The sequence below is a fragment of the Phacochoerus africanus genome, chromosome 8 (genome assembly GCF_016906955.1).
Source record: "Phacochoerus africanus isolate WHEZ1 chromosome 8, ROS_Pafr_v1, whole genome shotgun sequence".
Taxonomy (NCBI): domain Eukaryota; kingdom Metazoa; phylum Chordata; class Mammalia; order Artiodactyla; family Suidae; genus Phacochoerus; species Phacochoerus africanus.
Window position 1 is genome coordinate 145,076,579 of NC_062551.1, and position 27,702 is coordinate 145,104,280.

The 27,702-nt window shown below is 42.3% G+C and overlaps 1 protein-coding gene across 2 annotated transcripts in view; it reads left to right on the top strand.

Annotated features, from left to right (window-relative positions):
• The first annotated feature begins 10,499 nt into the window (after positions 1 to 10,499).
• Positions 10,500 to 27,702, top strand: part of SLC35D1 (solute carrier family 35 member D1) — a 59,534-nt gene continuing 42,331 nt past the window's right edge. The window contains exons 1-8 of one of the 2 annotated variants that reach the window (XM_047788733.1): positions 10,500 to 11,292; positions 12,118 to 12,151; positions 12,249 to 12,335; positions 13,282 to 13,349; positions 15,459 to 15,530; positions 16,402 to 16,470; positions 18,875 to 18,977; positions 23,879 to 23,971. In XM_047788733.1, the coding sequence (XP_047644689.1) occupies positions 11,090 to 11,292; positions 12,118 to 12,151; positions 12,249 to 12,335; positions 13,282 to 13,349; positions 15,459 to 15,530; positions 16,402 to 16,470; positions 18,875 to 18,977; positions 23,879 to 23,971 (729 nt within the window). In that variant the 5' untranslated portion in view covers positions 10,500 to 11,089. The remainder of the gene's footprint in view (positions 11,293 to 12,117; positions 12,152 to 12,248; positions 12,336 to 13,281; positions 13,350 to 15,458; positions 15,531 to 16,401; positions 16,471 to 18,874; positions 18,978 to 23,878; positions 23,972 to 27,702) is intronic. The other variant, XM_047788734.1, reaches the window with a different exon arrangement.

The following is a 27,702-nucleotide window of genomic DNA, read 5'->3' on the forward strand; positions in this document are numbered from 1 at the left end:
AGAGCTAGAGAGATTCTGTGGCCGCCCTAAAAGAATCTCGTTTCCTGTAGCCACAGGGCTGGTAGTGCTAAAAGTGAATACATATTTAATATCCAGTTTACAGAATTTACATCAGTTGAATGTACACCTTTACTAGGTCTCTCATGAGGTTAAGAAAATGAGAGAGAAGGAGAGGGCCCCTAAATCTTTTTTTTTTTTTTTTTAGGGTCACACCTGCAGGATATGAAAGTTCCCAAGCTAGGGGTCAAATTGGAGTTGCAGCTACTGGCCTACACCACAGCCACAGAAATGCATGATCCAAGCCGCATCTTCGACCTACATCACAGCTCATGGCAACACTGGATCCTTAACATACTTAGCATGGCCAGGGATCGAATCCACATCCTCATGGATACTAGCTGGGTTTGCTACCTCTGAGATACAATGGGAATTCATCAAGGGACCCTAAATCTTAAAGTGGGGATACATCTGGCTGGACTTAGATCAAGTTGAGAAATTTAAAAAAAAATGTTTATTTTTTCCATTATGGTTGGTTTACAGCGTTCTGTCAATTTTTACTGTACAGCAAAGTGACCCAGTCAGACATATATATACAATCTTTTTCTCACATTATCCTCCATCATGTTTCATCCTAAGTGACTAGATATAGTTCCCTGTGCCATACAACAGAAAAGCTGAGACTTGAATTCTCGGGTCACTCTGAACCTCTTCTGACAGTAGAAGCAGCTTGTCCTGTGTCTGAAAACATTAACCTTTTCTTGTCTGAAAGTTATCTCCTATACCTATAACTATATGGATCAGATATCAGCATGCTCCGGGGGAACAAGTCTGATCCAGAAGAAAGCAGTTTATAAACCCTTCAAAGTACAAGATTTTCCTAGTTTATATAAACCTGAAGAATATGTATAGGAATGAGTTTTAAGGAAGATGGACCATAACACTGGATTGGGCCAAATGTATTGACATGAGTGCACTTACCAAAGATTTTCTTTTTTGCTTTTTAGGGCCACACCCATGGCATATGGAAGTTCCCAGGCAGGGATCCAATTGGAGCTGCAACTGCTGGCCTACATCACAGCCAAAGACACTCAGGATCTGAATGGTGTCTGTGACCTATACCACAACTCAGGGCAATGCTGGATCCTTAACCCATTGAGCAAGGCCAGGGATCGTACTTGCATCCTCATGGGTACTAACTGGGTTAATTATCACTGCACCACGATGGGAACTCTTAAGTTTTTCTTTTCTCTTTTCACCTTTTTTTAAAAATTTTTAATGTTTTTATTGAAGTATAGTTGATTTACAATGTTGCGATACCAAAGGTTTTCAGCTTAATGTTTTAGCTCATGTAAGTGGAAATATTCTAACAATTTACTATTTAGTTGACTGAGACCTGAGCTTGAAAGTGGCCTCTGTTTGAGGAGCTTGAGATACCAAGATTTCCTCCATTATAATGTAGATGAAGGAATCCCAAGATTTAGAGAGAGAGGAATATTGGGAGTGCCTTTATCATGCCTAATCTACATACCTATCTCTTAACTACATCCTGAGAGGATCCAAAGGACGCGCCCATTGTCATCACACGGAGAAACACATCTGTGCATAGAGCATGTCTGTCCTGGAGAAGTTCTGTTGTGGCTGTTATCCATCAGCCAAGCATCATATGGGAAATTTCACTATTGAGGTGAGCTGGCTGTTTATCACCGGGACTAGAAGTCCTGGCGTATCAGAGGTAAGTAAGGAGCAGTTCTTAAGCACCAAAGGCAAGATGGGCCTATTTACCATAAAGGAAAGCAGTAACATAGTGGTAACCAGAGTGTTTTAATCCCCAAGAACCTTTGGCAGTGGCTAATTGATTACAACATCCCTAAGACTGTAATAATGAGGCAGCCTAGCAAAATGATGCTTCATCTTAGGTAACAGGAAAAACCAGACTGACAGCAAAAAAATCTAACTTGAGCTTTGGAAATGCAAAGTCACTCTCTCTCCCTCAGTTTCCAGACATAAGCCAGTCTACAGAATCAGAACCCTTACATTGAAGGGGGAGTCAAGTCTCCTTGAGGAAGGCTCCTGCCTCAAGGTACAAGTAGGCACTTGTATATCTTCCTCCAAGTCTTCCTCAAAGGACCTGCAGTGCTTTACTAGAGTGACTGTATACTGGGGCAATAGCCAGACCTTTGGAGGATTATCAAACACTGGTTACTTGATACTAATTCCTGGGCACCCATATCACTGTAGACAACCAGTGAAACTGGGGGCTCCGTCAGGTGACAACTGGAATCTTAGCCCAAATCTGAAACACAGTGGGACCAGTGGGTCTGTAGATTCGCTGTGTGGTTATTTATCGAAACCTTGAATGTGTAATTAGAAGAGATACATTTTTAGACATAATAGATAGACTTGGCGACTAGCAAAATCCTTGCATTGACTCTTGGACCCATGGAATAAAGACCATAATGATAGAAAGAGAAAGCCTCTGCAACATTCTCATCCTACCAGGACCAAAACAAAAGGAAATAGCATATCTTTAGGGGAACTTGGAAAGATGCATGAGTGGTGATACCTATCACAGTTCCATTTAATTCACCTGTTTATCCAATACAGCAGGCAGGTCTTGACAAACATCTGAGAATGATTATAAACTTAAGAGGTGACTCCAGTTTTAGTTAATGTTCCACAGCTAGCATTTTTACTGAGGCAGATCAACACTGCAGCTCCGGCACCTTGCATGTAGCTACTGATATGGTAAATTCACTTTTCTCTTCATCAGTTTGTTTATAAGGACTACCTAGAAGCAGTTTACTTCTTAAATGGCAGGGTCAGGAATACATCATCACAGTCTTGCCTCGGAGTTACATCTCCTAATCTCTGCCATAGTACAGTCCACTGAAATCTTGATCATCTTAGCATTCCCATACAAAGTCAACCGGTTCCATATAGGGATTGAATTATGCTAATCCGATCTGATAAACAGGAAGTAGGAAGTATTTTGAATGGCTAAGTAAGACGGCCAGGATCTCAGGTGGTCAGGATGCATTGCTTGACACAATAGGGACGATTGGAGGAGAAGCCGTTTGCTGGGGTTGGGGGGCTAAGGATGAGTTTGATTTTAGCCGTGTTAAAGAGCCTCGGAGAGGGTCGTCCAAGTGAAGACATTCAGGAGACAGCTGGACATGGAAATCTGGAGTTCAAGGAACACACATGAGCACTGACACAGGGATAAATCATAACTGAACCCATGGAGTGGGATGAGATTATTTAGTGAGAGTATATAGAATCAAAAGAGCCGAGCCAGGAGTTCCCCGTCATGGCTCAGTGGGTAACGAATCCGACTAGGAACCATGCGGTTGCAGGTTCCATCCCTGACCTCGATCAGTGGGTTAAGGATCCGGCGTTTCTGTGAGCTGTGATGTGGGTCCCAGACGTGGCTCAGATCCGGCGTTGCTATGACTATGGCGTAGGCCGGCAGCCCCAGCTCCCATTAGACCCCTAGCCTGGGAACCTCCATATGCCGCAGGTATGGCCCTTAAAAAAAAAAAAAAAAAAAAAAAGAAGAAGACCCAAAACTGAGCCTTGACGTAGATGAAACTTTATTTTAAAGATCTGGTAAATGAGGAGGAATGGGCAAAGAAGAATGAGCAGGTCCTCCAGAGAACCAGGGGAAGTCGCAGAGCGTGTGGTATTCCAGGTGTCCAGGGAGGAGAGTGCACCTGAAAGAAGGGGGAGGATGGGCTGTGTACGTGCTGGGATTTGTTCGAGCAAGAGAAGGACTGAGTCAGCTGGGTTTTCTTCCATGGGGGTCATTGGTGACTTAGGGACAAGCAGCTTCAGAGTAATGGAGGGGAAAAGAAAATAGTTTTGACGTCAAAGCACCTTGACTTGAACCCAGCCTAAACCCAGATTGGGACGTGAATCCACATTTTTAAAAATTAGAATCACTCATCTGGTGTGCAGACTTACTGAGGCTTAGGTTCTTTGTGTCTCATCACAGAAGGAATTCAGCAAGAGACAAAGTAGGCAAGAAATAGATTTATTAAGAGAGGACTCTTGTGAGGGATACAAGAGGGCAGGTGAGGGGACGTTGCCCACAGGATTAGGTGGGCTACATTTTTATTTTTTATTTTTGTTTTTTAATTATTTATTATTTTATTTGTTTGCTTTTTGGGTCCGCAACCGAGGCATATGGAGTTTCCCAAGATAGGGGTCTAATTGGGGCTACAGCTGCTGGCAGACACCACAGCCACAGCAACGCCAGATCCCAGCCTCATCTGCGACCTACACCACAGCTCACGGCAATGCCTGATCCTTAACCCACTGAGAGAGGCCAGGGATCAAACCCGCAATCTCATGGTTGCTAGTCGGATTTGTTTCTGCTGTGCCACTCAGGAACTCCCTGCTACATTTTTATAATCCAATGAAAGTGGGGAGGGGGAAAAGACCACCTTCTTCCTTGTTCTTCAAGTAAATGTCAGGCTTACACCACTAGCTCCTCTTTGTATCAGGTATGAGAGTATTTGATCCTATGAGGTCAAACTAGGACTGTCATGGTGCTTATTTGAATCAGCGGGGGGGGGGGTAACACATGCTAAAATATGTTAAAGCAACTCAGGTTTCTGTGTAATGAGGGTCTCCTACTTTGTTCTTTTAATTTAAATTTTTTGTTTGTTTGTTTGTTTGCTTTTTAGGGCTGCAGGTGTGGCATATGGAAGTTCAAAAGGCTAGGGGTAAATAGGAGTTATAGCTGCCGGCCTATGCCACAGCCACAAAAATGCCGGATCTGAGCCACATCTGCAAGCTACACCACAGTTCACAGCAATGCCGCATCTGCAAGCTATGCCATGGTTCATGGCAACGCCACATCCCCGACCCACTGAACGAGGCCAGGGATCAAACCCGCATCCTCATGGATACTAGTTGGATTTGTTTCCACTGCGCCACAATGGGAACTCCCAGGGTCTCCTACTTTGGAATGTCATCTTTCCCTTAAATTTCTGTCTTTGGTGCTAAGGATTATTATTTTGCTGAACTTGAACACAGGCCCCATTTTATATTTCACTTAATGTACTGAGGCATATCTTGTGCTTTCACAGTTAAGCAAGCCAGCTTTGTTCTGTGACGTTCTGGTGGCTTTCTTGAGTGATCAGTAACTTATATTGTCTCCCAAAGGTTCCTAAGTTTCTCTCTCTAGCTAGGGTCCCTTACTGGGACTTGTACAACCACCCCTGTAAGGATCCTACTCTATCCCTATCAGTTTGGTGTGAGTTGAGTGATTGGAGGTGGTTATAGACTGGGCAGAGCCATGGTGAATAGGTGGATAGTGAGGGCAGTTTAGAGAGAGAAGCTTCAAAGCAGCTGACTTTGGATAGATTTATATGAGGTTCAGTGGTAAATATATTGAGTTTGAAATGGCTCTGTATTTTCAATGCCTAAATTCATGTCTGCTATGGTATTTGTGAGTGGCTCGTGAGTGCCTATGATTTTGATAGACTGCTGTTCCTATATCCTGGTAATTCTTCATAGCACTGAAAAACACTAAGCTTGGTAACTGAAGGAAGTAATGGCATTGCCAGAACTTTAAAAGCAAGTATGTCCACCTACCCCAGATAGGGCAGGGGTGTTTAGTGAAGGAGCACAAACTAACTGCTGAACAGACTGGGGCCAAATCTGTACAGTCACCAAGAGTTGTGGGACTTGGGGCATGCCTAATAATTCCACTAGGCCTTTCTTTTCCTGTTTATAAGTTGTTTCACCAAACCTGCTTCCTAGAGTGGTAAGGATGAAATGAGATAACGAACTTGGATTGCAGCACATTGCCAGACTCACCATCAGTGGTCAGTAACGGCATTCCTTCCAGCCCAACACAGAGAATCATGAGGCCCTGCAGAGAACATTCAGGCTCCTTCCATGCACTCTGGTTCCCAGAATTTTAAGACCGTTGTTTGAATAGGAAACACCTCTGACCTTTGCTCCCTGGCTATAATGTAATCAGTGGTCATTGGGTATGATCTAGGCTAGGAGTGAAACAAGAAATGAGTGAATAAAGGTGAAGATCAAAAAAAGGCCTATATAAATTGCAGCTTTAAAAAAAGCAAGTGAGCCAGAGGAACGCGAGAAATGCAGGGAAAAGAAATAATATGAGTGATATTAACAAATAGTGTACAGAACTAATTTCTTTTCTTTTCTTTTTTTTTTTTTTGTCCTTTTAGGACCGCACCTGCAGCATATGGAGGTTCCCAGACTAGGGGTCTCATCGGAGCTGTAGCTGCCGGCCTACCCCAGAGCCACAGCAACGTGGGATCCGAGCCGCACCTGCGACCTACACCACAGCTCACGGCAATGCAAGATCCTTAACCCACTGAGGGAGGCCAGGGATTGAACCCGCAACCTCATGGTTCCTAGTCAGATTTGTTTCCACTGTGCCAGGACGGGAACTCCAGAACTAATTTCTTTCATGGAGAAACATGACGGGTAAAGCAATGCTCTGATAAAAAGACGTGATTAAATTACAAAGATTTTTCTGCTGGCAAAGTTGTAAAATATATCAACCATTCAATGCGGATATTTCCCAATAGAGCAGGCTTGCATATCCACAGTGTTTAAACCCAGTGTTTCAAATCTTGTACACCTTTTTTAGATGTTTCTACCTTCCATCAATTTTATCAAATAATGTATAAATTCCCCATATATAATTCTGTGATTAATATTACTAAGGTTAGGAAACAGGTTTGCGTGCCTAAAATACCTAAATGTCTAAATAGTTATAATAGAAACCCTACTAGAGTATGGGTACCTAGCTTACATTTATGGGCACCTAATGAGAATGTGTGACTTCATGAGACTTAACAGCATTTTACTGAAGGGCCGCAAACCATTAGTGGAGCTTAGAAAATCCAAAAGAGTTCTCAGCCTGTCTATGATATTAATAAATATTTGTTAATAAATTACATATTCACACTGAGAAAAACAACAGTAGTTCAGATCAGTTTCTAGGAGATTTATCTTCATTTCAGTTTGCGTAACTGCAATTGATTTGGTGCAGAAATTTGTACCTGGTATTTCATACTCCATAGAGGAGCACTTGGACTATTATCTGGCCTCTTTCAGTGGTTTCTATGATCACCATCTGGCTTAATAAAAAGTTTCCTTTTCAGGAGTTCCGGTCGAGGCTCAGTGGAAACAAATCTGACTAGCCATCCATGAGGACGCAGGTTTGATCCCTGGCCTCGCTCAGTAGTTTAAAGATCCCACATTGCTGTGGCTGTGGTGTAGGCCAGTGGCTACAGCTCTGATTTGACCCCTATCTTGGTAAACTCTTGGGTATTGGCCCTAAAAAAAAGAAAAAATAAAGTTTCCCTTTCAAACAGTGTTAGTGGTAATGTAAAATTGGTACAACCTCTTTGGAGATCAGTTTGTTGATTCCATTACATTTTTTTTTGCTTTTTTCTTTAGGGTCACCCCTGTGGCATATGGAGGTTCCCAGGCTAGGGGTCGAATCAGAGATGCAGCTGCCAGCCTACCCCACAGCCCTAGCAATGTGGGATCTGAGCCTCGTCTGAGACCTACACCACAGCTCATGGCAATGCCAGATCCTTAACCCACTGAGCAAGGCCAGGGATCCTTGTCTATGACTCACATCCTCATGGATGCTGGTTGGGTTCTTTACCACTGAACCACAGGGGAACTCCTATTGATTTTTTTTTTTGTCTTTTTGCCTTTTCTAGGGCCGCTCCCGCAGCATATGGAGGTTCCCAGGCTAGGGGTCGAATCAGAGCTGTAGCGGCCAGCCTGCGCCAGAGCCACAGCAACTCAGGATCTGAGCCATGTCTGTGACCCACATCACAGCTCATGGCAACGCCAGATCCTTAACCCACTGAGTAAGGCCAGGGATGGAACCTGCAACCTCATGGTTCCTAGTCAGATTCGTTAACCACTGCGCCACAAGGGGAACTCCTTAATTTTTTCGAAAGTAGTTTTTAATTATGTAATTCCACTTCTACAAATACCTCTACAAAGTTGAATGAACAAGAATAATCAAAGCTGTGTTATATTTAAATTGAAAAAATGGTAACGACGTAAATGTCCACAGGAAGGACCGCGTGAATTATGATGCATCTAGCCAACAGGATTCTCTGCAGCCATTATAAAGAGTGAGGTATGGAAGTTCCCGTTGTGGTTCAGTGGTTAACGAATCTGACTAGGAACCATGAGGTTGCGGGTTCGATCCCTGGCCTTGCTCATTGGGTTAAGGATCAGCATTGCCGTGAGCTGTGGTGTAGGTTGCAGAGGAGGCTCAGATCCTCTGTTGCTGTGGCTGTGGCATAGGCCAGCAGCTGTAGCTCTAATTCAACCCCTAGCCAGGGAACTTCCATATGCCACAGGTACAGCCCTTAAAAAAAAAAAAAAGAGTGAAGTAGAGAAGTAGGGTTTCTATGCTGACACAGAAAGGGCTTCAGGGAATACTAAGCGCAAAGAGAAAGTTTGCATAATAATAATGGTAATAATAGTAATTATTATTATTATTAGAAACATTTGTAAAGTGTGTACTATCTTCTAAGCATTTTACTGTTATTAACTCATTTAATTCTCATCACTGCCCTATGAGATGGGGGCTATTCTTATCCCCATTTTACAGATGAAGGGACTGAAGCACAACAATGTCATATAATTTGCCCGAGGTCCCAAAACTAGTGGCAGAGGCAGTTCTTACCTGGTACTTTCCATTTATGTTTAAAAAATGTATAAAGCATGCCTGTAAATATATGCATGCATATGTTTGTGTGTATGTATTCATTTAGGCACAGACAGTGGCTCTAAGCAGAGCCTCCAAATGGTTAGCAGTCACTTTCTCTGAAAAGTGGGTTAGGATGAGAGAGGAAGAGGAGAAGACCGTTCCCTGCTCCAAGTCTTTTTTTGCTTGTTTGCTTTTGCTACAAGGGAAGTGAGGTTTCTCAAAATGTACCTTTCTAGTTATTTTCCTTCTGCTGCCATAAGTTTAGGAAGAATTTGGCCATTTTCTTCATGGTCGAAACGTTACGTCATTATTGATTCATTCAGCAAAAACATCTAAACTGTGCTAGATGTCCCTGTCTCGCCCAGCCCTCAAGGAGCTCCCCGTCTCGTGGAAGAGACTAACATGTAAACATGTAATTTCAGAGGCTCTGTAAAGGGGATGCACAAAGATGGGGTGGGAGAAGCAGAAAGGAAAAGGAAGAGCTCTTCAGCAGATAAGGAAGGGGAGGGAGAGGAAAAGCATCCCAGATGGAGGGAATAATGAGAGTAAAAACACCGGGACCCACATTATTCTTCAGGGAACCGGGTGTAGTTTGATTTAGCTACAGCTTAGGGAGGAAAAGGTGAGGAAGGCAGGCACCGCATCACTTCAGCCCTTGTGGACCATGTTAAGGACTTGATCCTGTGTGCCAGTTTCCCCTAAGGAACATTCAAAGAACACAGGTGTTCCAAGAATAACTTAAAAGATACAGATCAAAAGATATACATACAGTGGACTATTATCCAGCCTTGAAAGGGAAGGAAATTCTGACACGTGCTACAAGTGGAATAACCTTGAAATTATGCTAAACATATGTTTATGTTAGACACAGAAGGACAAATACTGTATGATTCCGTTTATATGAGGTACCTAGAATAGTCAAATTTATAGGTACAGAAAGGAGACTAGTGGTTACTAGAGGATGGAGGGAAGGAGGAATGGGGAGTTATTGTTCAATGGTTACATAAACTCAGTTTGAGATGATAAGAAAGTTCTAGAGAAGGGTGGTGGAAAGAGACGCACGACAATTTGAATGTACTTAATGCCACTGAATCATACACTCAAAAAGTGTTAAAATCATAAATTTTACTTTATGCATATTTTACCATAACAAAAAAACAAGTTAAGATGGTAAATTTTGCTATGAATATTTTACCACAACTTTACAATATGGAAAAAAATTTAAAAGATATAGACAAAATTTTTTTATAAATTCAAAGTTTTTTCTTTTTTGATATTAAAATTAGATCATTTTACTTAAGCTGATAATAATGATTTGTTTTTGTTATACGATAATGTCTACCACTGAAAGCTACTGAAAACTAGCTTTATACCCGGAGATGGGGAGATGCAGGCTCAGAGAGGTCAACTAATTGGCCCAAGAGCACACAGCTAGTGAGGGGGTCATTTCTAGGAATCCTAGAATTGGAACACAGCTCTTAACACTTTGCTCTTTCACCAATCCCCAAGCCACTTGATTATCTTGCTACTTTGGATAGGGCAATACCTTACTTTAGGGGAAAAAAAATCTCCCTTGGCCTGCAAAGACAGCATTGTTTGGTGTTTTCTGGGTTCAGAAACCATAAGAAATCTGGGACAACGCAGAATGAAATATTTGTTGAGTGTCTACACTTGATCCACATCTGATTCTTTTTAAGGGCTTGGACCCTCTGCAAGAGAGATCAAAAACATTCAAAATGAGTCTAGACGCACACACCCTAATAACTACTTGGCAAGCCACCTGTTACCTACCGACTGGAGGAGGGTCTGTATTTGTGTGTGTGTGTGTTGCGGCAGTTATCTAAAGAATACGGCTTTCAGCTCCCTAGCCACCAGCCTCCCTATTCCAGGTACCCCGCCGCACTAAGAGATCCAGCGCGGGCTCGCGCGCAGGCGCAAGGCAGCCGCTAAGTTCCGCGACTGTGCGGTGCTGACTGTCGCGTGGTGTCCCCGAGTGGTTCCCCTGGGCTACTTCTCCCTCTTCATCCTGGACTCAGGGTCGCCACTGCCCGTTCTGCAGGCACTTTGCAACCCGTGCCCAGGCCGAGCCAGGCGCAGCCCCTACCCTCTGACCCAGCGTTGCACAATGCCCGACCAAAGTCCCCGGGCGGGTAAACCCCAGCGTCCCTGCCCCTGGGCGGGGACGGGTGGCGGCCTTGCGGGGAGCCGAGGCGACCAGCGCAGCCGGCTCAGTGCACCGGCGCCGGCCCTCGAGTTCCCCGCGAGCTGCCGCCGCAGACTCCCAAGCCGCTCGGCTCCGCTGCCCGCCGCTCGCCGCTTCCCTCGCAGGCCGCCGCCGCGGTCGCCGCCGCCGCAGCCATGGCGGAAGTTCATAGACGTCAGCATGCCCGGGTTAAAGGAGAAGCCCCCGCGAAATCCTCCACACACAGACATGAGGAGGAGCTGGGGATGGCGTCGGCCGAAACGCTGACCGTGTTCCTGAAGCTGCTGGCAGCCGGCTTTTACGGCGTGAGCTCCTTCCTGATCGTGGTGGTCAACAAGAGCGTGCTCACCAATTACAGGTAGGGCCGAGGCGGCGGCGGCCCAGGCCGCGGAGAGGAGCGGGCGGCGGCGCTGGGCGCGGGCTCCCTGGACTTTGGTTGCAAAGTTGGAGCTGAACAAAGTTGGGCGGGAGCCGGGGAGGGCGGGCAGGCGGCTGACACGCGGCCGGAGCGGCGGAGCCGGCTGGCTCGTCGGCCGGGCGTTGGGGTCCGGCTCCCCGCGCGGAGCTCGGGACAACGGGGAGCGAGTTCGGGGCCGCTTTGGGCAAGCGCCTGCCATGCCTACTGTGCAGCGCCTTGGGGAACCTTGCCCTTCGGAACCACAGAGCGAAGTTGCTTCGTGACTTTTTAACTCTGTGCACGCCAGGCAGAGAGCCGGCTGAGGGATGCCTTCCCTTCCCCGCAGCCTGGCCCGGGGTCTGGGGCTTCACGGTTCCCCGAATTGGCTGACAGCCTCTGGGGATCTACTCATCCTCGAGCCCATTTAAGATGACTGTGATGCAGCCACTGGGACCCCGAGGCAGAAGCATTTTTTTCCCCTAAAGGTGTGAAACCGTTGAAGAGAGATGTCTTTTATTTCCAAGAAAAATCTGTTGCAGGCAGCCGACTGAAATTGTAGAATTTGGACAAGATGAGACAAGGGGCCGCCGGAGGCTACAGAATCAGCGGTGTTGCCTGACAACCAGCAGGGATATTTCTCACCGGTTGTCAGACGAGGGGCAGACGTTGCTGTGTTTCCTATCAATATGCACTGTAAGGTCGCCGATGTGCAAGTTGAATTAAGCGAGCTCGAGTTTTGCTGACCATGTGTTTTGTTTTGTTTTTTTCTCTCTACCATTTTTGTAGATTTCCCTCCTCACTATGTGTTGGACTTGGCCAGGTTAGTTGGAATCTTCAGTATTACGTGGTTGGTGTCGTTAGAACTTCTGAGTGTGCCTTTATGTGTAGAACAGTGAATCTGTGTTCTCTGTTTACAGATGGTGGCTACAGTGGCAGTACTCTGGGTGGGAAAGGCACTCAGAGTAGTCAAGTTTCCAGACTTTGACAGAAATGTACCTCGAAAGGTAAAAAAGGAAAAAAAAAGGAAAACTTTATTTTCAGAAATCACTGAATGTATTTTTATCAGTGCCTTACATAGACTAAAAATTGCAGTCTTGAAATCACCCAGTCCAGAGTGGGTATGATGAAGGTAAAGAATGAATGTTGTAATAGGTTTTTAAAAAGTCCCACGATCTGTTTAAATTTAAGAGAAAAAAAAAAAAAGGTCCCTTGATCTTGTATTCTGTTTTAATTAATGAACACTTGTTGGGATTACAACCATTTTACATTTTTTTTGTCTTTTTTTTATGGCCCCACCTGAGACATATGGATGTTCCCAGGCCAGGGATCTAATCCGAGCTACAGCTATTGGCCTATACCACAGCCACAGCAACATAGGATCCAAAGCGCCTCTGTGACCTACACCACAGCTCATGGCAATGCCAGATCCTTAACCTGCTGAGGCCGGGGATGGAACCTGCAACCTCATGGTTCCTAGTCGGATTCATTGCCGCTGCGCCACAACGGGAACTCTACCATTTTCTACATCCTTCTCATCTAGCTAGTGTGTCCAGCATTCATTATTCTTTGGGTTTATTTTCTTGTTCTCTGTCTGTGTCTGCTTGACTCCACCTAAAAATGAAATACTTTTCCTTTTTCTGCTGATATTAGAGCCATGGGTTCTACATTATCATGTTTTGAAGCAAATGATGTTGCTGTCCCATATAGTTTGATCATATTCATATATTTTTTTTCCCCCCCTCCATGGTTCCCTTCCTCTCTCTACTTAGAGCCGTTTACCCATAAGTAATGTTTGGGTGCTTCATGGGGGCCAGAATTGTGTATGAGAACTAATCTTATGTTTTAAGTAGAAAGAATTTGATCATATAAACAAAAATGTTTTTGTTTGAAAAGGACTTGTTTTAGCTGTCTTTATTATTGAGCTTTGTTATCCCTTTTTAAATTTTCTAGACGTTTCCACTACCTCTACTATATTTTGGGAACCAAATCACGGGACTGTTCAGCACAAAGAAACTGAAGTATGGATAACTTTATTTTACTAGTGAGGTTAACATAATGTATTCTTAAAATTGTTCTTGACTGTCAACTGTTTAACGTATTGTTATTGATTCTGGAAAAATGAAAGGATCAGAAAGCGTCTGTTACTAAGTAAAGATTACACCAAAGGTTTTAGTTTAATCTCTTTAAGTTTGGAGAGAAAGAGGAGTTTGAGTATTTTTTCCCCTCACTTTGTTGCTAGAAGTCCTATAATGCTGTAAAATACTGTGATGGGAGATTTTCGTTGTTTTTCCAGACCTGTAATAATGAAGGAGATATGTGAGGCCTCTGAAATTTCATTTCTTTTTTTTTGGTCTTTTTAGGGCTGCACTCATGGCATATGGAGGCTCCCAGGCTAGGGGTCGAATTGGAGCTGTAGCCACCGGCCTATGCCAGAGGCACAGCAATGCTGGATCCAAGCCGCGTCTACCACCTACACCACAACTCATGGCAACACCAGATCCTTAACCCACTGAGGAAGGCCAGAGATCAAACCCACAACCTCATGGTTCCTAATCAGATTCGTTTCTGCTGCGCCATGATGAGAACTCCTCCCTGAGATTTCCCTTCTTTAGGGCAATTCATAAATATCATATTTTAGGCAAATTCTACAAGCAAAATTGATGGTGGATATGAGAACTTTTGTAGTTTTTCTTTTAACATGTGAAGTCGTTAAAATAACATCAGATGGAAGCTTTTTACAAATATGATTAACATTTTACCCATGACCATGGCCGTAGGAGCAGCATTTTCACTTTTAGAAAGAAGCAGTAGCTCTCTACTCCATGACAACAACCGTCTTATTGCCCTTTAACCTGCCAGTGCTTGGCTTTTCCACTTAGGAAGTATATGTATCTGGTGTATGAGATGTTAAAAGTATACACATAGGGAAGAGTTCCCATCGTGGCTCAGTGGTTAACGATTCTGACTAGGAACCACGAGGTTGTGAGTTTGATCCCTGGCCTTGCTCATCTGGTTAAGGATCCAGCGTTGCCGTGAGCTGTGGTGTAGGTTGCAGACGCAGCTCGGATCCCGAGTTGTTATGGCTCTGACGTAGGCCAGCAGCTGCAGCTCCAATTAGACCCCTAGCCTGGGAACCTCCATGTGCCATGGGATCTGCCCTAGAAAGGCAGAATGACAAAAAAAAAAAAAAAAAAAAAGTGTATGCACATAGGGAAACCATTTAACAGGCTCATGGCTTCACACTGCCACAGGAGCTGAACCCCTAGCATGCTGGATGATTGCAAAACAGAATGGAGAGGTCTCCGAGGGTCCAAAACCAAGCGTTTTTCCTTTCCTCGGATCCAAGAAACCTGCCAGAATTACCAGGATAATATCTCTGGAGAGGCTTCCATGGAAGTCAGATTTATCGTGGGTGGGGCATCCTTTTCCGTCTCATTACCTACCTGGAAAGAAAGGCAGACCTGCTGCAAAGTGCTGCTCGTATATAGCGTTCGATCTTTTTCATCCGTTGTCATCTCTCCATCCATCCATGTACACTGTATCTTGTACTGCCAGCTAAGTATAAGGCACTTGAGAGTGAGATGAGATATATTCAGAAGTAACTATATTGCAAGAGGCTGCATGTTTGACTAGTGCAAGCAAAATATTCTGAGAAGTATTTTAGAGGAAGACAGAATTACTTCCACCAAAGGACACTCAGGGAATGTTTCATGGGATAAGATTGTCATGCTGTTGTTTGATGCTTAGTGGTAGGAAGGGAGGTCAGTCTAGAAAAGAAAGAAGAGGTCTTTTCTCTTAGAACTAATATGATTATTATTCAGGGTGTTTAATATAATAAACAGTAAAATTAAAAAGTGGCTGTTATTAGTCTTCGATAATAGATGTATGTTCTCTACCATTTTATTTGGTGTTTTTCACTTTTAGTCGTTTTATAAAAACAACCCTTTCAGGCTTGCAAGTAATTCCTTCTAGAGAGAAGTAAGGGTTTAATTTAGTCACTGATTAATCAGCATGGACTTTCCATAATGGAAAAAGATTAGCATTATTTTAAAATACTAATTTGGAGAATCTTAGTTAAAAAATTGTTAAATTTGTTTTACCTAATTTTTTTTTTTTTTTTTTTGCAGCTTGCCAATGTTTACAGTTCTGAGAAGGTTCTCTATCCTGTTTACAATGTTTGCTGAAGGAGTTTTACTCAAGTGAGCTGAATTTCTAATATATCTAATCTTTTAACAAACTTTAATCACCCTGATAAGGTGCCCAGCCTGTGTAAGATAGTACAGTTATTTGCGGTGTTCCTGCTTAATCTTTGGAGACATTTCAGTTAGTTTCTCCCTTTGTTATAGGAGTTGATAGTTAATGGAAGCTGTAGTTGGAAAGGTTTATGAATTAGAGGTAAAAGCCTGGCTGAACAAGAGATGCACTTTCAGGAATTCCTTTACCTATTGATGCCACTGTGAGAAGTTGAGTCAGAAACATCAGTTAGGTTTCAGATAGTTTTCATGACTTGGCTTCTTGTACTACAAATAGATGTGACTTTTTTTTTTTTTTTTTTTTTTTTTGCTTTTTAGGGCCATACTCGCAGCATTTGGAGGCTCCCAGGCTAGGGGTCAAATCGGAGCTGTAGCTGCCAGCCTACACCACAGCCACAGCAATGCGAATCCAAGCCGAGTCTGCAGCCTACACCACAGCTTATGTCAGCGCCAGATCCTTAACCCACTGAGCAAGGCCAGGGATCGAACATGCATCCTCATGGATGCTAATCAGATGCGTTAACCACTGAGCCAGGACAGGAACTCCTGTGTGACCATTTTTTATTTAAAGAAATCTGATATCAATATTTCAAATTCAGTAATAAAAAATAAAAATAAGAAAAAATAAGTATATTTATTTATATAACAAAATAAGTTTTTGCTTCATCAAAGGGTTTTTTTTTTTTTAAATACCCATTCCTTAGAATCATTTGTGGATAGCTTTTTTAAAGAAAACATGTATTTCTTATCTATGTTATAAAATTAGTCTTTGCGAATAACTAAAACCATGCGTATGTATTTTTTAATTATTTTGTAGGAAAACTTTTTCTTGGGGTATTAAGATGACTGTATTTGCAATGATTATTGGAGCGTTTGTAGCTGCCAGGTAAGATGTGGGTCTGCATAAAACCTGTGAGAGTACATTAGAACTTATCAGTAGTTATTGATAATAAATAAACCATTACTGATAAAGATAACTTTTATAAGCTAAATAGGAATTATATCTTTGAAAAATATCTGAAAGACTTCAAAAAGTTAAGCCTATTATTAAGATTAAGGCTGGCAAAATCAGATTCTGGGATTCTTAGAAGTTATATTCACGTAACAGAGTTTATTATGCTGTTCTATTTATTGAGCACATACCGTGTGCCATACAGTGTGACTGGCATTTTACATATATTATATTTACATATTTTTCACAACCACTCTGAAAGATACAGGTACAATTTTCCTATTTATGTTGGAGAAAATAAAACCTAAGTTCAATAGCTTGCTCACAGTTGCATAGCTAATAAGCAGCAGAGCTGGAGTTTGAATCTGTGCCTGACTCTAGAGCCTATGTGCCTTTATGTACCATATGGCATTTTTTTACTTTGCATGCTGCTAAAGAAAATAGTGTCTCAGGAAAGGCAAATGATAATGAATTATTTCCCTTATGGAATAATAAATAATAGATTTGCTTTATTTGGCTTCACCTGAGATGAATCACAAATGCCATAACGTAGCTAGTCTATTAAATTATTAAAGTTTTTTCCATTGTTCTTAAGATATAGTTTTTTAATTTTTATTTTTTTGTTTGTCTTTTCTAAACATCTACTTTCTTTTTTTGTTCTTCTTCTTTTTTTAATAGTTATTTCCCCAATACAATTTTTTTTCTACTGTACAGCATGGTGACGCAGTTACACATACATGTACACATTCTATTTTCTCCCAAGATCATGCTCCATCCTAAGTGACTAGACATAGTTCCCAGGGCTACACAGCAGGATCCCATTGCGAATCCATTCCAAAGGCAAGAGTTTGTATCTATTAACCCCAAGTCCCCCAACCAACCCAGTCCCTACCCCAAGTTTTAGTTTTAAAAGAAATGGGGAAAGTGTATACCCAAAGACTCAGAAAATTGAAATGACGACTAGAAGCCTTCTCCAGTGTCTTGCTCAGCCCAGAGCGTGCCTGCATGGGTTCGCTAATGCCGCAAATTCTGCCTGACATGTATTTTCCATCTGGGGGTTCCAGTGTTCTTCTCGAATTGGCTTATTTACTTTCCTCATCCCTGTAGTATAGGTGGGGGAGACTATTGTAAGTCAATTCTATTCTGCCCTAAATCTCCAAGTGAAATTCATTCTTAAAAAAAAAAAAAGGAATAATTAGTTACTAGAATTTCGTTTGTGATATAGCTGACTACTTTTACCCCTAGGTAATAGTGCCTCCTTGGAGAAAAATCCTCTATGCGCTTCCCACCTTTCTTTTTAAAGGTGCCAAACTAATCTCTGAAGCATTTCATCGAAGCTGGTGGGTTCCAAAATTTTGAACCAAACAACAGGGATTCCTCAAGGCTAACTCTGGCCTGCAAAAGGTTCTGAGGCAGAAACTATCTGGTCCAGCCTTATCTGACTAGAACTTTTGCCTTGAGAAAGAAATGGAGAGGAAGAGAGTCTGGAGTGAGAGGGTTGGCGGGCTGCTGAGAGGAGGAGGGTGGCGTTAGGTAGTTGTGCGTGAAATTGCAGCAGCGCAGAGCTCCTCAGGTATCCGTCCCAGTTCGTATAGCTACAAACAGCACCTTTGCAGAATCACAGAATGCGGGGCCCCTGTCTTAGCTAGGGTGCAAAGGTGTGCTGAAGGCACACTCTTCCTAGATTTTTATTCTGTTCAGTTTACTAAGTTCTTATCTTGTGCCTGGTGCTCTAGTAAATACTCGAAAACTTTGGTTTCCCTAAGCCTGCCAGTTAGACCTAACAGGCTCATTAGACCATTACTCTAAGTGTTGGAGGTCCTGCTCTGTGCTTAGATACTGATCTCTGAACTGACCATGACCTGCGCTTCAGAAATTCCACCCAGGGGCCGAGCCACCTGTGCAAGACAGCTCTACCTTCTGTGTGAACCTTTGGAAAATGACATATTAACAACTTCATTCTCCTTTTGGTTTCCTTATCTGTGAAATTGAGCTCTGATGCCTTCTGCCTCCTTTAGATGTTTTGAAATGGTAAATTTGGTTGCTTCTTCTTAGCGTCTGACTTTGAATTCAGATCGGTGTGCTATTAACTGAAATGGTTCCTTATTGCAAATTGCTGTGTTTAAATGTTTGTGATTCTCATTTCTGAAGACTGCCATGTTGATTATGAAATTGCACACTAACCAGGAACCAAGCAATACTAGTTGCCGATAAAATGCCTAATATTCCCTTACCTAGATGAGGGTGTGTTCTTGGAAATATTGTAGTTCTGATCTATTTAAAATGAATGCATGTTCTTTAAATATTAGTTGCTATTAAAGTGTTGTTTGTTTTGCAGCTCTGACTTGGCATTTGATCTGGAAGGATATGTTTTTATTCTGATAAATGATGTGCTGACAGCAGCAAATGGTGCCTACGTAAAACAAAAATTAGATTCAAAGGTAGGTAGCAGTCTAATGCTTCTCTGAGACGTTTACTCATGTTGGGAATTGTGATGTCAATTCATCGGGGAAAAGTGGGGAAGAAAGAAAAATACTTGAGAGAGAACGGAAAGATGAGGGGATCTCTGAGAGTAAAATGCCTGTACTTTGGTGCTCCTGTAAGGAACTTCATTTTCTAATTAGCAATTAGATTTTACTCTTGGCTTCTCTGGAAGGGCCTGGGTGAATGTTGACCTTGAGTTGGAGAGTGATGCAAGTAAGGGGTGTTCATTAGAGAGAAGTGTCACAAATGCTCACGGCTCTGTTCTAGAGGACTTGGTGAGGGACCTGGACAAGAGAAATACCTGGGCGCCCTTGAGCAGATTTTGGAAGTGGGTTGGAAGGGCCTGCAGAACAAGAGTGGACTTCGTATATTTGTCCACAGATACCATCATCCCTCAGTATCCATGAGGAATCGGCTCCAGGAACTCCCTCAGTCACCAAAATCTGCAGATGCTCAAGTCTCATATAAAATGGAGTAGTATTTACGTGTAACCTGTGCACATCCACCCAGAGGCTTTAAGTCATCTCTACTTATAATACTTAATACAGTATAAATGCTGTGTAAATAGTTGTAAAATACAATGTAAATACTGTAAATAGTTGCCTGTGTTGCAAATTCAACTTTCTGGATTTTTTTTTTTAATATTTCCATCCATTCTTGGTTGAATTCTCAGGTGCAGAACCCACAGGCCAACTCTAGTGGGAAACTTAGGAAGTATTAAAATCTCTCTTGGGGGACATGCCAAGTTCCCTGGCCCAGATCTCATACCCATGAACTTTATATACCTAGCTGTTTTCCTTCAACTGGCCTGTGCACTCAAAGGCTTTAAAGATATCTTTGTCCGTCTACGATATACCTTGAATTTTTAAACACACCAGATTTCGTTTTGAGTTCAAGCCAAACCATTATAAAGCTGAGCATTTTGTGCCGCATTGCTGTTACTACATTATGGAATGAATTGCATTATTGTAGGAAGCTATGGGGAACTTGGCTTTACATATCAAAGGGTTGTTATTGAAGGATTGTCCTTTCTGCCCCATGCGAAGACCCACGTGAGCTGCTTATCGTGGATGTCATCATAGTTTTTCCTGAACAGCTGGTGTATTTTTATCTCATAATTAAGTCTCGTAACTGACCATGGCTTTATCTTATGTTCCTACCCATGTGTTCTCTTCAGTTAGATGACTGTATCTGCTTCGTCTTCACTTGGCTCTGTTGTATATGTACAGCAGTTCTGAAACTACTTCAGGTCTCTTTTGGGGGGTTCAGATCATAGATGCAAATGTCCTGCCAACATGATAGTGGTATAAGTATAGAGTTTGTGTCATCTTGATGGGGGGCTTTGCCTTCTCCAGAAAGAAACCTTAGAATGCATAGCCATCCCACTAATTTTCATTATTCTCAGAAAAATGTTCATTTTGAATAACCTAGAAGAAGTAAGGACAGTATGGTTTCTTTTTAACATTTTTTTTAAGGTTTTTTTTTTTTGGTCTTTTTGCCTTTTCTAGGGCCACTCCCTTGGCATTTGGAGGTTCCCAGGCCAGGAGTCTAATTGGAGCTGTAGCCATCAGGGTCTATGCCAGAGCCACAGCAATGCGGGATCGGAGCTGCATCTCCGACCTACACCACAGCCCACAGCAATGCCGGATCCTTAACCCACCAAGCAAGGCCAGGGATCAAACCCCCAACCTCATGGTTCCTAGTCAGATTTGTTAACCACTGCACCACGACGGAAACTCCAGATTTTTTTTAACTGTAATTGGTTTACAATGTTCTGTCAATTCAGTGTGGATTATTTTCAACAAATTTTCTTTAAATATAACTTTTATGTCTTGTTCTCCGCTCGTTTTCCATGACGACTCTGTATGATGATTGCATTTAAATGGAAGCTGTGATTAAATAAAGGGAGCTGTTGGAGATTTAGTTTTACTCTATTTTTTTTTCCCTCAGTCCTTTTGCTGAAAATTGGTAGTGGTGATAACATTTCATTTGTCCAACAGCCTGAGCTGTCTAAAATAGTACTGTCCCTTACAGTTCTGTGAAGTTGGAAATCTGTTATCTCTGCCGTCCATTAATGGCAGCCACAGCCACATGGAGCTGTCGAGCACTTGAATAGTGACAGGCACAGGTGAGGAACTGAGCTAGTAGTTGGGTGTGATTACAATTCATTGAAATCGCTGCATTTGGCCAGTGGCTACTGTACTGGACAGTATAGTCTAGGGTGCATCCTAGAACCTAGAAAAAAGCAAAGAGGGCTACTGAGTATTTTATTCCCGGGGGAGCCCTTCAGTCCCTCCCTCAGAAATGGCATAACTTATTTGTTTGAGAACTTGAAGTATATTGATCTGCTTTTCATAGTTCACGGATTAGGAGCAAAAATCCTATCTAAAGGCAGAGGCTTAGCAGCAGTATGAAAGGTCAGCTACCTAATAAGAGAAACTGGAAAACTATAAAAGTCAGATGGAACTACTCAAAAATGGACAACATTAATAAGAACACAATACAATAATAACATGATTACAATGATGTCCTAAATGAAATTTTAGTCATTGTGCTCTGTTTAAGAAAGGAAGGGAGGGAGTTCCCGTCGTGGCTCAGTGGTTAACGAATCCGACTAGGAACCACGAGGTTGTGGGTTTGATCCCTGGTCTTGCTCAGTGGGTTAACGATCCGGCGTTGCCGTGAGCTGTGGTGTAGGTTGCAGATTCGGCTCGGATCCCACGTTGCTGTGACCCTGGCGTAGGCTGGTGGCTACAGCTCCGATTAGACCCCTAGCCTGGGAACCTCCATATGCCGAGGGTGGCCCAAGAAATTGAAAAAAAAAAAAAAAAGAAAGGAAGGAAAAGATATTCAAAACTGTTTACAAGTAAAAAGAAAAGCAACAGTTTTGCATTTGTCAGCTGTCTGGATGGGGTGTGTGTGTGTGTGTGTGTGTGTGTGTGTGTGTGTGTGTGTGTGTGTGTGTGTGTGTGTGTAGGCATTGCTACATGTTTTAAAGGTTGTTTTGTTCTACTGGGACCTTTTTCTTGCTGCCTTAGGCACACCTTTCCATTGATGCTTGTGGTGGCCATAAGCAGTTGGTTCTTTGGTCTATCTGCAAGGCAGTAGGGCACAATGTGATGCTTTTAATAAATCATGAGTTTTATTACCTGTAATTTCAGAACTGCTTGTAATCATGGTCTTTTGAAAATGAATCATGTGGGCATAGAGACTTAGTGCTGCATTTCAGACCTGAATGCAGCTACTGAATTTAAAACATTTTTAGCTTTGAAGAAATCACACAAATCGCACAGGGAGTTCCCTGGTGGTCTAGTGGTTAAGACTCGGTGCCTTCACCACTGTGGCCTGGGTGAGTCCCTGGTCTGGGAACTGAGATCCTATATCAAGCTGCAGCATGCGGCAATCAAATTGAAAAAGAAAGAAATCACAGAAATAACATATTTATAATAGAAGTAGTAGAAAACATAGATAAGCAAGAGGAAGAAAATGTGAATCTCTCTTAATTCCACCATCAAGTGGGAAGCACTGTCTTGATAGATAACCGTGTGTGTGTGTGTGTGTGTGTGTGTGTGTGTGTGTGTGTGTATGTACACACTTAACTATGAGAGAAAAATAAGAGAGTGATAATATATAATGTTTTCTAACCTATAGTTTTCATCAGTGCTGTTTCATGCACGTCTTCTGTATCAATCAGTATTATGGAACATTTTTAGTGGCTGCATCATATTTCATTGTATGGCTGTATCGTAGTCTAATCAGATGGTTAGTTTTCTATTGTTAGGTGTTTGTTTCCAGTTTTTCAGAGCTGCTTTTGAGGTCGTTTGACTTTTCATAACAGTTGGTGATCTTACAGTCACAGAAGTTAGTTAGTATACCCTTATATCCTCACGACTCCTTCCCCCCCCCCCACCTTAATCCCCTTAACTCAGGCCTACTTTTTCAGGTGACTCTGCTTCCTGTTGAATGTCCCGGAATTGTGTGAGCCGGAGTTCTCACAGGCTCCTTGTGTTTGAGGATGTGTGTGCTCCTTTGTTGCTCCCTAGGAGCTGAGGGCACAACTCTTCACACCGTGTTTTGGAAATTGTAGCGCAATCTTAATCTTTCTTTCTTTCTCTCTTTCTCTCTTTCTCTCTTTCTCTCTTTCTTTCTTTCTTTCTTTCTTTCTTTCTTTCTTTCTTTCTTTCTTTGTCTTGTCCTTCCTTCCTTCCTTCCTTCCTTCCTTCCTTCCTTCCTTCCTTCTTTCTTTCCTTCTTTCTTTCCTTCTTTCTTTCCTTCTTTCTTTCCTTCCTTCTTCCCTTTCCATTCCTTTCCCTTCCTTTCGAGTAATCTTAATCTTCATTGTACTTCACATGTGCATTTTCAGAAATACTTCTCTGAGAAGTTATGTTTGTCTCTGTTGATCCAGGTGAGCGTCTGTGTGTCTGGGTGGGTCTGTCCTTCTATCTCTTTTAAATGACCCTCTGTTGTGAGTTCTACAAAGCCCAGGACTAACCTGATGACTTTTTCTTCAGTTCTGGAAAGGGAAGGGCTCTAAGGATGTGTTTCTATAGAGATGTTTGTGTTAAAAATAACCTCTTCCCTCCTTGTTGTTTTGAGGCAACCAGTTGATGTCATTTTTATTTCTCTGATTTCAGGCACTCAGGCAATTTATTTCTAATAAACTTAAAGTCTTGTTAGTTTGGTTTTTTTCTTTGGAGCGCTTAGGTTATTAATGTTTGCAAAACTTCTGACTCAACTCATTTGTGGAGTATACTGGGGAGGGATGTGTGTGTCTGTTTGTAATTGGGGGTGGTACTCTGTGCAGGGTTGTCTCTATCTGCCAGACCCAAATGAAACACCTAATTTCTTGCTATTCTAGGAGCTGGGAAAATATGGTCTGCTCTATTACAATGCACTGTTCATGATTCTGCCCACCCTGGCCATTGCATATATTACGGGAGATGCACAAAAGGTAGGCCATCTAAATATGGTTTCATAGCTTATGTTTTTGAATTTTATTTTTATCTGTATGACCAAAAGATAGACAGTGGGGTTGTTAAAAGGCCGCATTCGTAAGGGACCCAAACCTGAGAATTTGCTTTTTAGCTTGCTAATGTTAGGCTAACCTTTTTGGGTGGTACTAAAATAGCTTAAAATAGCTCTGGCTGTCAACTTAAAAACAGTGCATGCCAACTACTGTCCTTCTCTTATGTGCCAAAAGGATATTTCTACTAAACTGCAAAATAGGAAGAGTAGCAAACTGTCGTCAAGAAAACAAAACAAATCCTGAAGTAGTAGAATTCTTCAAACTTGAGCAAAATGCTTGGCATCGCTAGAAGCTCTGTTTTGGTATATAATTGTCATCCTGGCTTAAATCCCAAACTCTGTTCCCCCCCCACCCCCCCCAGGAGATATTTAGCCCGGGTGGTGACTTAACCATATAAATAGCAACTAATATAACAGTTAACTCATTTTCTGCAAATGTCTAGCTAAATAAATCCAGAGCAAAGTAGCAAACTAAATCCAGACGAGAATTTTTTTTCTGAAACAAGCCCATATTCATAGGATAACAATTTGGTAACATTTTGTTAGAATTCACAACAAAATTTTCAGGCTTAAGGGAAATCTAGAATTCTTCCAAGGATTTGTATACCAGGATTCCTTCTCATGATTCCCCCAGCTCATAGTGTCTTTGGAATAAAGGTGTGCATTATTTATTCTCATGGCAGTGGTAAGTTCCACAGATCAGTAGGAATCAAACTGAAGAAAAGGCTTTTGGAAGTAGTTAGACTGTTAAAAAGTTGTTCTTGAGTCAAAGGTAGGAGAAGACTGCCTGCTTATAAAGCGGTTTTGTTTTTTCATCAAGAACGCTTTCTTTTAAAACTGGCTTAGAACATGTTTTAATGAACTGTGACCTGGCTGCCAGCAGGCCTCAAAATGACTCCAGCGTAGGAAAGTAGGAAACTATTGTAGAGCTATTGCTCTAATAAAAGAGTGTTGAATACGTTTTTTTGCGGCTGTGAGAAAAGTGGGAAGAGAAACTAACATGTATTGAGTTCCTCTTCTGTGTTGATCACTTTATATGTGTAGTGTCACGTGTCCCCATAACAGCTGTAGGAAGTTTCCAACGTGGAAACAGAGGCTCAGAGAGACTAAATAACTGGCCCACCATTGTCCTGTCAGTGGGTGGTAGAGTCAGGATTTAAACCAAGACTGACTCCACAGACCGAGGTCGTTTCAGTGTTCTGCCTGCCTCTGGCTGACCCTGGCAGAAGCACCCTTCACTCTTTAGTTTTGGAGCAAAAATATAAAATAACCAGAGACCTCCTGGCAGCACAGATGGTTCCAAATCATGAAGCTCATCTCTACATAAGAACATTGGAAGAATTAATGTGGAAGCATTCTACAGACTTGGCAAAAATGGAATTTTCATTCATTTGAAACTGATGAGTAGCTTGTAGCTACTTGCAAAAAATCGACTGAAGGAAATATTTCTTCATTCCAGAGTGATGATTTAACTAGAAGTTATCTGTCAGGTTGCAGCAAAATTCACGGGTGCCTTGAAATTCAGTAACCTACTTTCAGTTTCAAATGGCTTCAATATAATTGCGAGTGTGTCCTCCGATTGGAAAAAATGACTCTGCCACCTATATTGGGATGAGATTTAGATTTTAGTGTTATTTTTCGTTTCTTTCTTTTTTTTTTTTTAAAGCAGAAGGGTGGGATTTGAGTAATCTTTAGGTTTTTTTCCAATGAAAATGCCAAAGATCAAGAAAGGTTTATTGGAAAGAGTAATGTTTTTCAGAATGACAGACTTTATCTAAATACTTTCAAGTTGGGATGATAAGCTAATTATTAAGGCTGAATTCACTGCTTTGTAATCAGTCCCATTAGTGTTTTGGGTTTCACGTAAATGTTTTTTGATTCTCATTCTTATTATTAATATGATTCTAATAAAACATTTATTGGGGTATAGGTGGACAAAACTGCTGGCAGGCTTACAATCTCATGCTCTTTTTTTTTTTTTCTTTTCTTGTCTTTTTGTCTTTTTCTAGGGCCAAACCTGCAGCATGTGGATATTCCCAGGCTAAGGGTCTAATCAGAGCTGTAGCCACCGGCCTACGCCAGGGTCACAGCAACTCGGGATCCGGGCTGCATCTGAGACCTACACCACAGCTCACGACAACGCCGGATCTTTAACCCACCAAGCAAGGCCAGGGATCGAACCCACAACCTCGTGGTTCCTAGTCAGATTCGTTAACCACTGAGCCACGACGGGAAGTCCTCAAGCTCTTTTTCTTAACATTCGCCCCTTAACATACTCTCCCTCTAACATCCTCAAATAGTTATTAAGTGCTATTGTGTGTCTCACAGTGCTAGGCTCAGGTGATAAGAAAGAAGAAGAATCAGGTGGTAATCTTGCCTTTGGGGACCATACAGTCATCTTGGGGAGCAGACCTGTCCACACCAGGGTAATAACGGTTAGGTTCTGTTTGTGAAATGTTTGGGGGCGTTGTGGGTTGGCACATGGTAGTGGGTCAATTCCATCTCCTTGTCGGAGAAGGAATGCCTGTCTCATGAAGCTGTGCCTGCAGACAAAGTAAAAACACAAATGATGTACATAATCAGTATTTGGAATTTAGGGAGTGAGAATTCTGAGTTTGACTTTGTTTCTATATTCCTTTGTTCCTAAATTCCCTCCTTGTGCGCTTACTACAGTTTATTTATTTATTTATGTATGTATGTATGTATTTTTATTGGTCTTTTTGCCATTTCTTGGGCTGCTCCCGCGGCATATGGAGTTTCCCAGGCTAGGGGTCGAATCGGAGCTGCAGCCACCGGCCTACGCCAGAGCCACAGCAACGCAGGATCCAAGCCGCTTTTGCAACCTACACCACAGCTCACGGCAACAGTGGATCCTTAACCCACTGAGCAAGGCCAGGGACTGAACCCGCAACCTCATGGTTCCTAGTTGGATTTGTTAACCACTGCGCCACGATGGGAACTCCCCCAGTTTCATTTTAAGTTCAATTCAGATTAGCGTTTCTGAGCATCTTCTTGGTGCTAAGTCCTCTTGGGAATGTGAGAGATATCGTGTGGCCCTTGCCACCCAAGGAAGACACTTGGCATGCTGCAGACATGGTATAAGATCCAGCACCAAAGTGCATGCCCACCAGTCAGTACTATTAAGTATTCAGGTTAGGAAGAAACTGGTGTGGGTTAAATATCACAATTGGCTTTTTAGAGGAGATAGGACTTGGTTTTCTTATCTACCACCTGCAACAAGTAATACTAATCTGTTCTGGGGGTTGGTGTCAGAGATGTAATTTACAGAAGTGGTTGAATGATTGGCTTTTCTAACTGGCACAGAAGCAGTGGGTGGAAGCCCAGGATGCCCTAACGCATCCAAGAAGCTCATAGCATCCTGCAAGAGGCTGCAGTTCATTTCTCCCACTAAAGGTTCAGTGTCATAGTAGGTAGTGGGCTATTTGTCTGAAGTGCTGGCAAGAAAGGTTCACATTACAGACTGGAATATGTGGTAGGATTTCAGGTTAAGGGTTTTCTAGTAAGTCACATTCATTTTCATTGTGTGTCTTTTAGGCTTGGGTTTTCCCTTCTAAGTATGTGTACATCTTAAGTGGACAAGCATTCATGTATCATGTATGTGCACACACTTTTTTTTTTTTTTTAAGTGGACCCTTT